The 14075-nt window shown below is 51.9% G+C and overlaps 1 protein-coding gene across 1 annotated transcript; it reads left to right on the forward strand.

Annotated features, from left to right (window-relative positions):
* Positions 1–5714: 5714 nt before the first annotated feature.
* Positions 5715–13941, forward strand: LOC119092033 (isoleucine--tRNA ligase, cytoplasmic-like). The gene is given in 10 exon segments (XM_037214989.1): positions 5715–5807; positions 7336–7625; positions 9494–9565; positions 9567–9645; positions 10479–10571; positions 10574–10666; positions 11423–11551; positions 12031–12179; positions 13077–13295; positions 13720–13941. Coding segments are annotated over 9 exon segments (1332 nt in total). The 5' UTR covers positions 5715–5807; positions 7336–7349.
* Positions 13942–14075: the final 134 nt, after the last annotated feature.

Genomic DNA, 14075 nt, shown 5'->3' on the forward strand with positions numbered 1-14075 from the left:
AACACAAATCGCATCTCCCATGGACTTCCGCAAGGTCAGAATATGTCACTGACCTAAACTGAGCCAGGTCGACATTTTGTTTTGAACATATCACCTTGCGTAATCTTTGACACTTATTCATATGCAACGATCAAAACAGTCTATCATGATTTTGCTTACCATGACTCTATAAAGGCCAAGTAAGATAGCTGATTTTAAATGAACATCATTAACCTTTTATTTAGAACATGTATCTAGGTTCACGGCGGTTACATGATAAGGTCTGGCGACACTTTGGACACCAATTTGGAGCTTGACCTTGTTTGACTTTGTTTGACCCGAACGTCACAACCTTGGAACCTCAAATTTGGCCGCCAGCGAGTTCACATACAGGCCAACACATTGGTGAATTTGGTGCCTCTATCTCTCCTAGTGTTTGAGATCTGAGGAGGGGAGGTCACATTGACACCCTCCCCTCACCCCAGCGAAGGGTACTCAACCAGCCACCCGGGAGAGCACTGAAAATATTCCAGCTGAAAATTCTAAACCAGCTGGAATGACTAAAAAAAGCATTTAAATGAACAAGTCTGAAGATCTCCATGTTTGTACAAAAAAGTGCTAGTTGCATCTGTGCTGCGATCTATTATTCCTCGCTGGCTGGTGCTAACTAGGCTGTTAAAAGATAGAAGCCCGACTTTTTATGATAGCATCTGGCAAGTCCTCCTGGAGTGGTGAAAGATCACAGTGAAACATGCATGGAAAAAGCGGAGGGCAGGAGTGACATCGCTTTTTTCACCATATCTCTTCGAAAATTTCAGGGCATCTAAACGAAACAGAATCGTGACAGTTGTCAGTTGTCGTGACAGTTGTCACGGCGTGACAGTTGTCAGCGTGGACGTTCGGGACCGAAGACATTCGCACGCACTTCCCCCTGGTATCGGCCTTTGCATTCATCATAGCAGTGTGAACTATTTGCGACATGTCTTTGTCATTGAGACTGAAGCAAAGCGGACAGTATCTCTGCATTCGGGTGCTCACGCAACCGACCCAGTGCACGGGGTCCCCTGACGCGAACACCACTACTACCGGGGACGGATCCAGGATTTCGTCAAGGAGGGGGGCACACAACATTGTGGGGCAACCGTCGGGTTTACACCTCCCTTAAAAAATTATGTAAATCCGGCCATCAAGTCTAAAACCATTTTCATACGGAAACACGTCTTACTGTGCGCATCTATAGAAAGTTAGATGTGCTACGTATGCACGTATACGGAGCTCATTCATTTTCTCCAGACATGATGAATGTTGTCGTTTTGAAGCTAAGAGTTTTGGAGAAAAAAGCTTGGAAAATAATCCAAAGTTGGCTGCTAAATGTTATTTAAAGTAAGTACGAGCCTGATTCCTAGCATATTTACAGGTAAGAGGCTAGTTGTGGTCAACTGATGGATGACTTATTCAGAGTTTTTGCTTTGTTTCTTATAAATGAGTACAAAATACCCCAGCATAAACATGCATTTAATTAAATGGATAACACTGAGATGCACAAGTCTAATAAGTGTCACAACTTCAATAACAAACCCAAATACCGCACACGGCTACCTTGTGCGCGTGGGTTGGCTTGTACACCTGGCGACATCTCGTGGGCTTTAACGTAAATGGTGTCTGTGGTGACTGGCCGGCCAGGTGACAGCACCAACGGGGGGCGTGCTAGGAGGCCAAGCTGCGCGTGCACTGGCGCGGAAGGGATTGAGCTGTTGACGGCGAGGCTCTGGGCTGGGCGCAGTGCCTCTAGACAGATATTAAGTTGAAACGTACGAGTACAGTGACTGCTTGCATTCATTGTTGTTACTCGCGCACCGCGGAACGGAGCGATAAAGGCTAAACGTTGCGACGCCGGCGGCACGTAAAATTATGTTCGAGAATTATGCGCAAAAATTAATCGGCGCATATCCGACTGCTGCTCTAAGGCTAACACACAAAAGCCAGCAGCGACGAAATCTGAACGATCATGGGTGCCGCCGCAGGCCGACAAAGAGACTTACGTCAACAAGCATAGGGTCCTCAAAGCAAGCGAGAAGAACCCAAGACCAAAGTGATAGGCTTCTGGACGATCGGAAGTGTCCCGGCAGGGTGACATATAGGACCCCGGCCAGAGCATAGGGGCCTTTGGGCAAAGGGACCATTGTGCGTGTGCGCGCACAAGACCAGCGTGCGTGAATGAATGCCACTGTGCGATCAAGCGTGTCCGGGCAGGTTGTCGGAGAGGGCCGTGATGGGAGCGAACAATCTTCCGAAAACAAAATCAAAGGGGAAGAGCCCTGGATCAATGTAAAGGGGCCCGTGAGCACCGAGTGACTCAGCGTCTTACCTTACATTAGTCCCAGCAGTAGCACATGGTCCCGCGAGCAAGTGGAAAAAACCCGAGACCAAAATGAAGGCCCTAAGAGTAACTAAGTGTGTCAGAGCACATGGGACCCAACATGGGGCTCTTAAGCGATCGAATATACCCGACAAGTAGACATATAAGGCTCCGGCAACAGCGTGACGCCTCTGGACAGCGTGATGAATTTGACATGGGCTTCACTTTTGCTTCTGACTGTTGTTGGTCGCCTGGAGGCCCAAAGACGTCCAGTTTGATTGTGTTTTATGTTTAAAAACTGCGTCCGCTCATCCGGTCACAAACCGCTTCAGGGCCTATGGGTCCCTTTGGGGCACAAAAGGGGAGTACGATTTCATGTCCCCCCTCTGGATCCGCCATTGACCCCAGCAGTTTGACAGATGGGGCTCCGACAAGAACATAGGGTCATCCATTCAACTAAGAAGCACCCAAGAGACCATGTGGAGGGCCCAAGAATGATCGAGTGTGCCCGAACAGGTTAACAGATGGGGGGGGGGGGGGGCGACAGGAGTGTGGGACCCTCCATTCAAATAAGACGGACCCAAACCCCGGTGTAGAGGGACACCGAGAAATCGAGTGTACTGTGTTGGCTATCAGATGGCCCTGACAGGGGGAGCGGGGAGGGGGGGGGGGCTAGAGCCCTACATTCAAATACCAAGACCCAATGTGCACGGCCCCCCCTCCCCGAAAATCCAGTGGGCCTGTGCAGGTGCAGGTTAACAAAGAGGAGCCCCGACAAGCGTGTCCGGGCAGGTTGTCGGACATGACACCGACATCTCACATAAGACATCTCAAGACATCTCACATGACATGACAACCTGGATGTACAAGACACAAACCACATGCATAGGGCCCTCATTCAAACACGAAGTTTCTAAGACCCCATTTGGAGGGCCCCGAACGACCGGATTAGCCCAAGCAGTTTAATAGATGGGTTCCAGACAACAGCGTAAGGCTCTAAGCTGTTGACAGAAAAGTGAACGCACCCTAGACCAATGAAGAGGCTCATGAGCGTATCGCGAGTGCGCCAGTAGGTCAACAGTGGCCAACGTGAAAGGCTCCTGAGCAACAGAGAACTACCCGGCATGCCAACATATGCCCTCCGGCTCTAGCGTATAGAGCGTTTCGGACGAATGGAAATAATCTGTGGAAGGTCCATGATTGACAAAGAAGGCCTCTGCACGCTGCCTGACAGGAAGGACTCCACCAACAGTGCAGGGTCCCCTGAGCAAATGCAAAGAAATCAATTGGAACGTGAAAGGCTCCTTAACGATCAGCTTGACCCCGTAAGTGGACCTATAGGACCCCCGGAAACAGCATGGGCCTCTGGACAGCGTGGGTAGTCTTAAGACATCTCAAAACCATCCTCTCCATCAGAGAGGAATAATTATTGTCTAGCCTTGACCTTGAGCCTTTCACCTTCGCTTGCGACTGTTATTGGTCACCTGGAACCCCAAAGACGTCCAATGTTGTTGCGTTCTGCGTGAAAAAAAACTGCGTCTGTTGGGCCGGCGATGGCCCCCCTCGGAGGCTATGGACACCTTCGGGCCCAAGAGGGCATGACCCCGTGCCCCCTCCCTCTGGATCTGCCCCTGACCACTATTATATTGTAATCACACGAGTTAGGCTCGAGGCCTGAACAGGAGACAAGGGATAAAGCCACCCTCAAAGTATGTCGAACTGACTTCTCTGGATTTGGCCCACCGCCTTCTCAAAACTGGGAGAGGGCAGGAGCTCCAAACTAAACCGGAAACTACACTCCTGAACCGACCGCAGTAACAGGTCTTGATTCTGCGAGCAGCATCTCTTTTGTCTACCAAAACGCTTTTGTGACACTTTCCCAGCAACCACTTCGAGTACCCTTAGTCTATGGATGAGCTCCCTATCCGTCGTATGACATCCGGTCCAGTCCCTGTCGCACTGGTCCACATGCTACACCCCTTCACATGACACCCGCCCCAGTGTTTGTCGCGATGGTCCACTTGCTTTACCCCTTCGCGTGGCATCCGTGCCGGTCCGCGTCGCACTGCTCCACCTGCTACACCCCTTCGCACGGCATCTGGTCTAGTCCTGTAGCGCTGGTTTATGTTGCACCCCGATGGTTAACCCCGGCTCCGATTCGCGGCTGGCTGACGATGCGCTGTATCCGGCATCTGCACGACGCGATGCGGATGTCAGAGCGCCGGTCGGTGTCGCAGTTTGCGCGCCTTTGTAGTTTTTCTACAGGTAGGTGCGTTATACAAGGGGCAACTCCCTGCTCTCTCCCCGACTCTTGGGCGTCCGCCAGCCACTCGGGCCGCTTTTACAAGGACAACTTAAGATTGAAGGGCGATAGAACGGTCGCAGCTGCTATGCGGAGTTCTTAAACCAATCTGGCTGATTAACAACACCTTACATCTGTGGCATGGGTTTTTCTATGCAGTATCTCTTCAAAAACGACATTCAGCGCCTGCTCGAATGTAGCATAACGCCCGCCCGTTGGGTACAGCCCAACTAGAGAGCAGCTCACCGTCCCCCAACCGACCTACGTCCACTCACGTCCTCACCAACAGACCGAACTGGACGACCGCCCCCCCCCCCCCCCCCAACTCCCGCCCGTCGCTTGAAGGAACTGACGTAAACGTGACGAAAACTTAGTAGGTGGGAGCATCAGAGCCGGCGACCATATGCCAGGTATGTCTTTATTGTCGACACATGGTCCCGTGAACACTTTAGGATGGGTAGAGCGGAATCTAGCTCACAATTTCAGTGTGCTACTAGAAGTATACTAAATGTATCGTTACCTGGCCCAATTTTAGCTTTTAACGAGGATTTGGCAGCCGGAACCAGAGACCGTATCTAAGCTGCATTTAATCATTGACCTATGACTGGTATAGGTCAGTGCGTTTAATAAACATTCTTTCGTACATAAGTTTCCAATCAACCACAGCTGACTGTCACAGCTGACAATCAACCTCAGTTCCAATCACAATCAACACATCGCGTCGCGTGGGGAAACCCTGGCCCTGTACACGGTTAGTTTCTTCATGTGGACGAAAAGCTCTTGACCAGGACAAGAAAATTAACGATAAATCTCTTGGTGCCGGATCCATCGGAACCAGGTGAAATCGAATTAACTTGCACACTTCCGAGAGCATATCACAAACGCTTGAACCTATTGGGCAAGTAGGAGGTTTATACTGTGGGCCTGTAGTGCTACCAACTAACTTTATTGGACCGTGAACATATGGTGCAGCGTATTTATTCCGGCACGTATGAAACTTCCAATACTATACGGATGCTCCCGGTTCTCCGTACGCACCCGCGATCGCCTTGCCCGGCAGGATTGCCGTGCGGAGGGAACTGTGGGCGGGTTTGAGGGTGTTTGCGTTACCGTAGAGATTTTGGTAGCGGAATATCCCGTGGGGAGCGATATCGCATCGCCTATTAGGTAGGTAGGTGTCGGGAGTGTACCGAGGGAGGTCCATGTTGGATGTCAGACGTGTGGCGGGATGGGTCATGCGAGCAAAGTTATGCCGGGTTCTGCTTGATGTGATCGTTGTGGTCGTTTCCGAATCCAGATCGATTAGCGAGAGATTTTAGTATGTACCTGTACCCCTTATATGCTACCACCACCGCAAAGCTGCAGGTGGTGCCGTGGCGACCGGTGACCGCAGATGGCAGATATATTGACAACAGTATGACATTTAAGATTATGGTGGTTCTGACTGTTATGTGTGAAGTAAATGGAAAATAGTGAATTGTTAGTGAATTGGCATCTTAAATTGCTAGTGATTTGAGGATGAGTGATAACAGTGATGGAAAATCAGAATTAGTTATAAATATCCAAAATAGACAGCTTGCAACTTAATGGAATCTTGGCAAAAAATATTTATGTATTTATGTCTGTTTATATTTTATGTGAATCCACTTCTGCTATTTATTTAAATAAAGGCACGCTGCTGAAATATTACTGCATCTATACTTTCCTCATCCTGTTTTTTTTAATGTGAATGCACACAGCAACTTTCCTAAGATATGCTATGTTGATGTGTTGGACATGTGCCCCATCAGTCACCTGTCATGTCAACAAAATGTGCTGCTCTCAACTGCCAGTGTGCCATGCTGTTTCATCATGATCATGGGTAATCAGATAGCTCAACAAATAGGACATAACATGACACACATGATGCAATTGCAAAATCTATGCAACAGACCATGGTAGATGATTATGTCATGTTAAGCATGACTAATTGTGGCAGGCATATTGCGTTCAAACAAAATGAGCATGCATGGTCATGCCATTTGATGACATGACATTCAGACACATATGGTTCACAACTGAAAATTGTGAGATGGTCAGCTGGCATGCTAGCAGCCAAGGTTGGGGCCAGCAAACTTAATCTACTGTTATGTGGTTATATGTGACAGAATGATTTTTTGTTTTTTAGTTTTTTAAATAAATTTATTCTGAACAGTTTGCACGGGTGACTTCAGGTTCAGGGTACCTGCCAAGGGTACCTGCTGTGTGTACTGTGAACCCACCACCCAGGTTGTGCCCTCCAGTTTAACCCATAGTTTTGCCTGGGCCCTTTTGCCAGACAGGAATGGGAAGGTTTTTATGTGACACACCAGGCTGTGGCATGGCCGCCCGTGCCTGGGTCAACCCTCGTTGGCTGCTTGCCAACTGACCTTTTCGTGTCAGTTGGGTCAAACAATGCGCCCACTCTGGGACTCATACCCAGTGTTGTTAGATTATGAGTCCAGCATCTTTCCCCTGGACCACAGAGGAGGCAAACTCACCACAAATTACAAAGAACTCACCATGAAACAAATCAGGCAAAAGAAGGATGGCTGGTTTACCAATCTCCTGTTACAGGTGTCCATGGGATCTAATCTACGATTACATGGTTGTATGTGACAGAAGGATGGCTGGTTCGCTGATCTGTGACAGGCATCCATGGGTTGTCTGTTGTCAGGACGTGCGGCGATCATGGCCCAGCCGGTGCCAGAGCACATCAGCTTCCCGGCGGAGGAGGAGAAGATCCTCGCGCTGTGGAAGGAAATCGACGCCTTCCAGACCTGCCTGCGCCAGTCCAAGGGGCGGCCGCGCTTCTCTTTTTACGACGGGCCGCCGTTCGCCACCGGCCTGCCGCACTATGGCCACATCCTGGCCGGCACCATCAAGGACATCGTGACGCGCCATGCCCACCAAAGTGGCTTTCATGTGGAGCGCCGCTTTGGCTGGGACTGTCACGGCCTGCCCGTGGTGAGTGTCACAACACCCAGGGCAGCAGTGTGCACCCTCGGAAACACCAGCCATGTCAAGGTTTGCGTGTGCCTGAAAATAGGAAAGTGTAAGCTCAGTAATTTCAAAAAGAGCAAAAAAGGTGGCCACATATGTGTGTAAATGTGTACTCACTGTGCGTACCTATTGATGTGCCGTTCGCCAGGACATACCCCAGCTCGTGGGCTCAAACAGGACGATGATAGGAGCATCCAAACGCATTGGTGTGGTGCAGACACGTGTATAACGCGCTAACGTACGTGACCAAGGCTATGCAATGAGGTGGAGCGATTGCTCCCAAAAAGTGGCCCGAGTTTGTCCTGCGGAATTCCAAAATGTTGTAGCGGCCGAACATTTGCTTGGGACAGGTGCGATGGCACATCATGATTCCGCCGTTCAGCAGTGAAATCCAGGGAGAAGCACCCATACGTACCACATGCAAATATGACGTCACGCACTTGTGGTCATCCCCCTTCCGTCGGTTACGCACCGATCACGCCGGGCGATAAAACCCTCACTTGGTTATATTTGTAAGCGTAGCGTCCCAGACCGGTGGCGTCCGGTAGGCCTCTAACTGGACTTGAGGTGCGGGGCAAAGGCTGGCGTACTGCTTGTCATGAGAGAAAGTCAACCGTATCCGGCAGTAAGGTCTTAAACCATTTAAACAACTTAAGGATAAGCACACCTGAGGATAACGTTATGTTGTCAGTGCTCTGCTTTGTTACGCATCGGTTATGCTCCAGTATGCCATCCCCCACCCCACAAAATGTATCGTTGTATATCGACGACCCCATACTTCACGTAACAGATGTTAAGCGGGGTCCAAGCAACCACTGTCAACCTAGTGATAGTGTTTCCACATTCGTTGCATTCACCGTATTCAGAAACGACAAATCGACGAAAGAATTGCCACAAGCGATGCTCGAAGTAGTGGGCGATGCGGCGCCGGATGTGCTTGTGCGTGATTCACGAGTCCATGAACAGTTTTCCTAATCGTTGAGATTGCGTGCGGCGCACGATGGAAGTCAAAGATACCAACCGATAGGCAGTTTTTCTAAACGGTGAGATTGTATGCGATGCACGATGGAAGTCAGACATTAGTCGATGGGCAGTTTTTCTAAACGGCTAGATTCCAAGCGATGCACGACGGAGGGCAAGGACACAAAAACATACGACACTCGGCAAAATTCCACTGCCATGTAGTGAGATTTTGTCACTCAAAAATTGTCGAAAAAGTGGTGTGCAAACGTAGCGGAGAGAGGGGGGGGGGTTGTCTCGACCCTTACAGCAAGGTGACACCTGCACCCTCATAAGCCCAGCTCGGCCGTGGGGCATGTGGAGCGTCACCAGCACCTGTGACCCTGGTGAGGTGGCGCCCTGGGGAGCCCGCCGCCTGTGACCCTGGTGAGGTGGCGCCCAGGGGACGTGTGACCCCGCCCGCCACCTGTGACCCTGGGGAGCCCACCGCCTGTGACCCTGGTGAGGTGGCGCTCTGGGGACGCATGATCGCGCCCGCCGCCTGTGACCCTGGGGAACCCGCCGCCTGTGACCCTGGCGAGGGAGCGCCCTGGGGAGCCTGCCGCCTGTGACCCTGGCGAGGGAGCGCCCTGGGGAGCCTGCCGCCTGTGACCCTGGCGAGGGAGCGCCCTGGGGAGCCCGCTGCCTGTGACCCCGATGAGGTAGCGTCCTGGGGACGGGTGACCGCGCCCGCCACCTGTGACCCCGGTGAGAGGGCGCCCTGGGGGCGCGTGGCCGTGTCCGCCGCCCGTGACCCTGGTGAAGTGACGCCGTCTGTGGACGCGTAACCGCGTCCGCCGCCTGACACGTGCCGTTGGTGACGCCATCGGCAGGAGTACGAGATCGACAAGACGCTGGGCATCCGCGGCCCGGACGACGTGGCCAAGATGGGCATCGACCGGTACAAACGCCGAGTGTCGCAAGATCGTGATGCGCTACTCTCACGAGTGGGAGACGGGCGTCGGCAGGATGGGGCGCTGGATCGGTACGTGTCGTCCGATTACCTCGGGCCGCCTGCTTCCGTGAAGTTGTCCCAGGAGCCCCCGGCACACTCCCTGCCACTGGTTCTACACTGTCGGCTGTGCATTCATCCCAACACGAAGCGCATCATCTGCTCACTCGTAGGGACAGGCTGAGTTGCAACGCTGTTGTCAGACGCTGTCCGTCGCAGATAACAGTGTTCGAAGCTCAGTTGCGATGCCTTGCAACAGTCACAGTTAAAATTGCAGACGAAGTCGATGACGATGAGGTCATATAATATGATTCACATATGAGGTGTTGTCTAGCTATGTTGGGTCGATATATTTGACTTCCAAAACTGCTTTCAGTCGACTTGACAAAGGAAAGTTATCTGCGCGAAGGCTGCTGGGCATTATGTGGATTCTTGCTAAATATAATTTGATATGCCAGTTCGGTATGTTGAGTCACATCACACCTGGCTGTTGCATGCGCCAGTTGGTCTCACTGTGGCTGTGGGCTGATTTACTGAAGTGGTTGCCCGGGTTAGTTTTTTATTGTTTCTGTCCCCGTTCATCGACCCAGGTAAATCCGTAGCTAGCATGTGAAGCTGTCAACAAGCAGTGCAATAGTTATTCTAATAAAGCTCAAGCATGGAAACAGGCGTAACTTAGTCCCGGAACCAAACTGCGCATCCCGCAACGAGGCCGTGTGGTCCGTTTATGTGATGAGCATATTATTACACGGAATCCTGTGCGTTGTGGGCGACGCAACTGACGTGCCGCTTTCGGTTAAGTTGCGAAGGCTGGATGTCTAATAGTACTCCGGAATGATGCAATACTACCACGGTCTTTTCCCCAGACTTCCGTAACGACTACAAGACGCTGTACCCGTGGTTCATGGAGAGCATCTGGTGGGTGTTCAAGGAGCTGTACAGCAAGGGCCTGGTGTACCGCGCTTCAAGGTGATGCCGTTCTCCACCGGCTGCAACACGCCGCTGTCCAACTTCGAGTCGGGCCAGAACTACAAGGACGTGGTCGACCCGGCAGGTGGGTCTGCATGGGCTCCCCGACGGGGGTGAGGGAGACGGGTGTGGCGCGGGGTGTCAGCTACCGTCTGTAAATCTGGTGATCGGGCCATCCGTCGGATGCCTTTGAAAACTGAATGTGTGCGGAGCAGTGTGGTGTATGGCAGCGGACGATACTACAAGGAGGGAGTGCCGTCTAGGGAAAACGGTGTCAAAAATCGTTTTTGCGAGTAAACGCGTAGCACTGTTTCAAGTCTGTCGTGCAGGTCAAACAGTTGCTTTGTCCTTAGGCCATTTTCAACGTTTATGAGCCCCCTCTGCAGTAACTGAACTTCTGCGATCATTAGCTGTGTACTTGTTACCGTTATTGCCCCACCGCTTATGTGTAGGTGGTGATCAGCCTCGGCCGCCGCTCGGCGGGTGTTGTACGTTGCCGGCCTGGCAGTGACTGTGTGGACTGTGTGTTCTAATACTGGCAGTGACTATGTGTTCCTTGCCTGCAGTGACTGTGTATGTTTCCGGTCTGGCAGTGTCCATATGTGTGTTCTCTGTCTGGCAATGAACTGGTGTGTGTTCCCTGTCTGGGGCAGTGACAGTGTGTGTGTGTTCCCTGCCTGGCGGTGATCATGTGTGCTCCCGGCCGAGCAGTGACTGTGTTCCCTGACTGGCAGTGATTGGGTGTGTTCCCTGACTGGCAGCGACTGTATGTGTTCCCTCACTGGCAGTGACTGTATATGTTCCCTGACTGACAGTGACTGTGTGTTCTCCTGCCTGGTAGTGATCGTGAGCTTCCCACTGGACGACGAGCCGAACGTCAGCATGGTGGCCTGGACCACCACGCCCTGGACGCTGCCCAGCAACCTGGCCCTCTGTGTCAACCCCAACATGACCTACGTCCAGGTCCAAGGTTGAGCTGGAAACACGGACATGGCCTACGCTCTGACTAAAGCTACCACTTTTGAGACACCGCTGAGTACTTTGTTATGTGATCAAGGCCTCCCTGACTCTGAGGGTCATTAGTGCGTGATAGGATATTTGTCAGCCAGGTAAAGTAACAAATAGCAAACGAGGTCTCCATACAAGCTGGCGATTTCGTGGAGTGAAGTAATGCAAACGTTATAAGCCTCCTCATCTCGGCCTGCCGTAGGATGTGATCGCCCCAAATCAAACAGCTTATTCTTTACGCGTCATTTCCCTCGGTAGAGAATCACCGTTGTTCAGAACATGTTGTCCAATATGTCCAGGACATGTATGTGCAATATATATTTTGGGATCGTCTGCATGTGACGGAAGTTTTGTGTGGGTGATCACCATGTTTGAGGTGTATGGTATGGTGCATTTTTGTGTAGGGGTTTTCCAATACTTCACGAGTCGTTGCTTTTCCAGAGAAAGAGTCTGGAAAGAAGTACATAATGATGGAGGCACGACTGACGTCGCTATTCAAGTCGGAGGAGGAGTATACTGTGCTGAAGAAGATGAAGGGTGCAGAGCTAAAGGGCAGGGCCTACAAGCCACTGTTCCCGTACTTCGCCAAGGTTGGTTGGTGGCTGCACTGCTGATGTCACGTATTGGGTGTGCGAATGTGATACGAATGGTCACGGACAAATAAGCATTGGGAAGAAGTGATTTCGCTGAGCATGGATATTTATATTGTTGTTACCGTATTGAGTTTTATGTATCATAAAACCTGCTCAAGACTTTCCTTTCGAAATACTGGTCGCATCCGTCGTATCCGGATATCACAAACGTTGTGCCTAAATCTCGCTTGCTCGTTTCCCCTTCGTGGCAAATGGCTAACATACTAGTGACGCCATACCGTCTTGTCTTTTTTACAATTGCCGAGGTTTCGGCTCAGTCTCAGTGATCAATCTCAGCAATCAGTCTCAATGAATTTTAATTTTTTAACGTCCGGCAAAAATGGAGGGAAAGTGGGCCCGACAAAACGTTCGGCTGAAATGGAACGATAAATAACAGTTGTTTGAGAATGTTATAGTCCTTCGACTGAACTTGGATGCAGGCTGTCGCTAGGTGTGGCCCAAGCTCTGCTATTGACACCGGCCGCTGCCAGAACTGGCCCGGCTTTGGTCCGGCCAGTCAGTTCACCTGGCCCATATGCGGCCAATGGGAGGCAACATTGTTCTACGGTTTTCGGAGAAAACTTTGCCGTATGAATGTAGCAGAGCCTTTTCAGTCACCGCACCGTTCCGTTGGTATTATGGTTTTGCAATTCAAAGTAATCAAGCCGAAAGTGAACCGAGAATTCCAATAGCCTGACCAGATATTGAGTTTGATGTCGACGGCATTGGTATGATGTCGCGAAAGCAGCACATGCTCACTCCACGACTCATTGTGCTGCATGTACTAACAGCGTTCCTGTGCTGAGAATTATCGAAGCATCACTTGTGATTACGCATTTGTCCATCTTGTTGCAGATGAAGTCGTCGGGCGCCTTCCGCGTGCTAACGGACGGCTACGTGACGGAGGAGTCTGGCACGGGTGTGGTGCACCAGGCTCCCTTCTTCGGCGAGGACGACTACCGCGTCTGCCTGGCGGCCGGCGTCATCACCAAGGGCATGGACATGGTCTGCCCGGTGGACGCCAGCGGCAAGTTCACCGACCAGGTCTCCCACTTCAAGGGCCAGTACGTCAAGGTGCGTGAGGCGCAGGCTCGTGGCGCAGACAGCGCTGCGTGTGTGTGTGTGTTTGTGTGTGTGTGTGTGTGTGTCCCGGCCCGTGTGGTCACGGCGGGCCGTGAGTCCTGGGCGCAGGGGGCTCTCTTAACGCGGCGACTCCTGAAAGTCAAATGGGAAGACAGCGTAGACCCTGAACTGAGGCTGCCGCACGATTATAAAAGGGGAGGCGTGTGCTGTGTACGCCGCCGACCCCCGCCGATCCCCGCCGTCAGCCCAGTGCAGCTGATTGATGTCCTTGTTATTGGCGCCGGGTGGCCAGCGATCCGCAGCTAAGTGGCGCCGTTGCCAGTCGCCCTGCTATGGGAGCCGATGGCGGCCGTCCCCACGTGGTGTACCGCTGGGGGATTTGCGGCTATCGGTCGGCGTCTGTCCGCGCCGCCAGGACGCCGACAAGCCGATCATGAAGCACCTGAAGGAGGCCGGCCGCCTGGTCAACGCCAGCACCTGCAAACACAGCTACCCGTTCTGCTGGCGTTCCGACACGCCGCTCATCTACAAGGCGGTGCCGTCCTGGTTCGTGCGCGTGGAGCACATGACGTCCCAGCTGCTGGCCAACAACAGCCAGACGTACTGGGTGCCCGACTTCGTGAAGGAGAAGCGGTGAGCTGGACATCTGGGGCTGAGCAAGCGGCGTTTCCATCGTCGTCTGATGCTGTAATAGACACGTTCAGCCTGGGACGCGCCAACTGCAGTGGTTATTGTGTCTTGGCATGAATTACAGAATGGCTAAATATGGGT

This window comes from Pollicipes pollicipes, unplaced genomic scaffold (genome assembly GCF_011947565.3).
Source record: "Pollicipes pollicipes isolate AB1234 unplaced genomic scaffold, Ppol_2.1 Scaffold_3447;HRSCAF=4054_pilon_pilon_pilon, whole genome shotgun sequence".
Classification (NCBI taxonomy): Eukaryota; Metazoa; Arthropoda; class Thecostraca; order Pollicipedomorpha; family Pollicipedidae; genus Pollicipes; species Pollicipes pollicipes.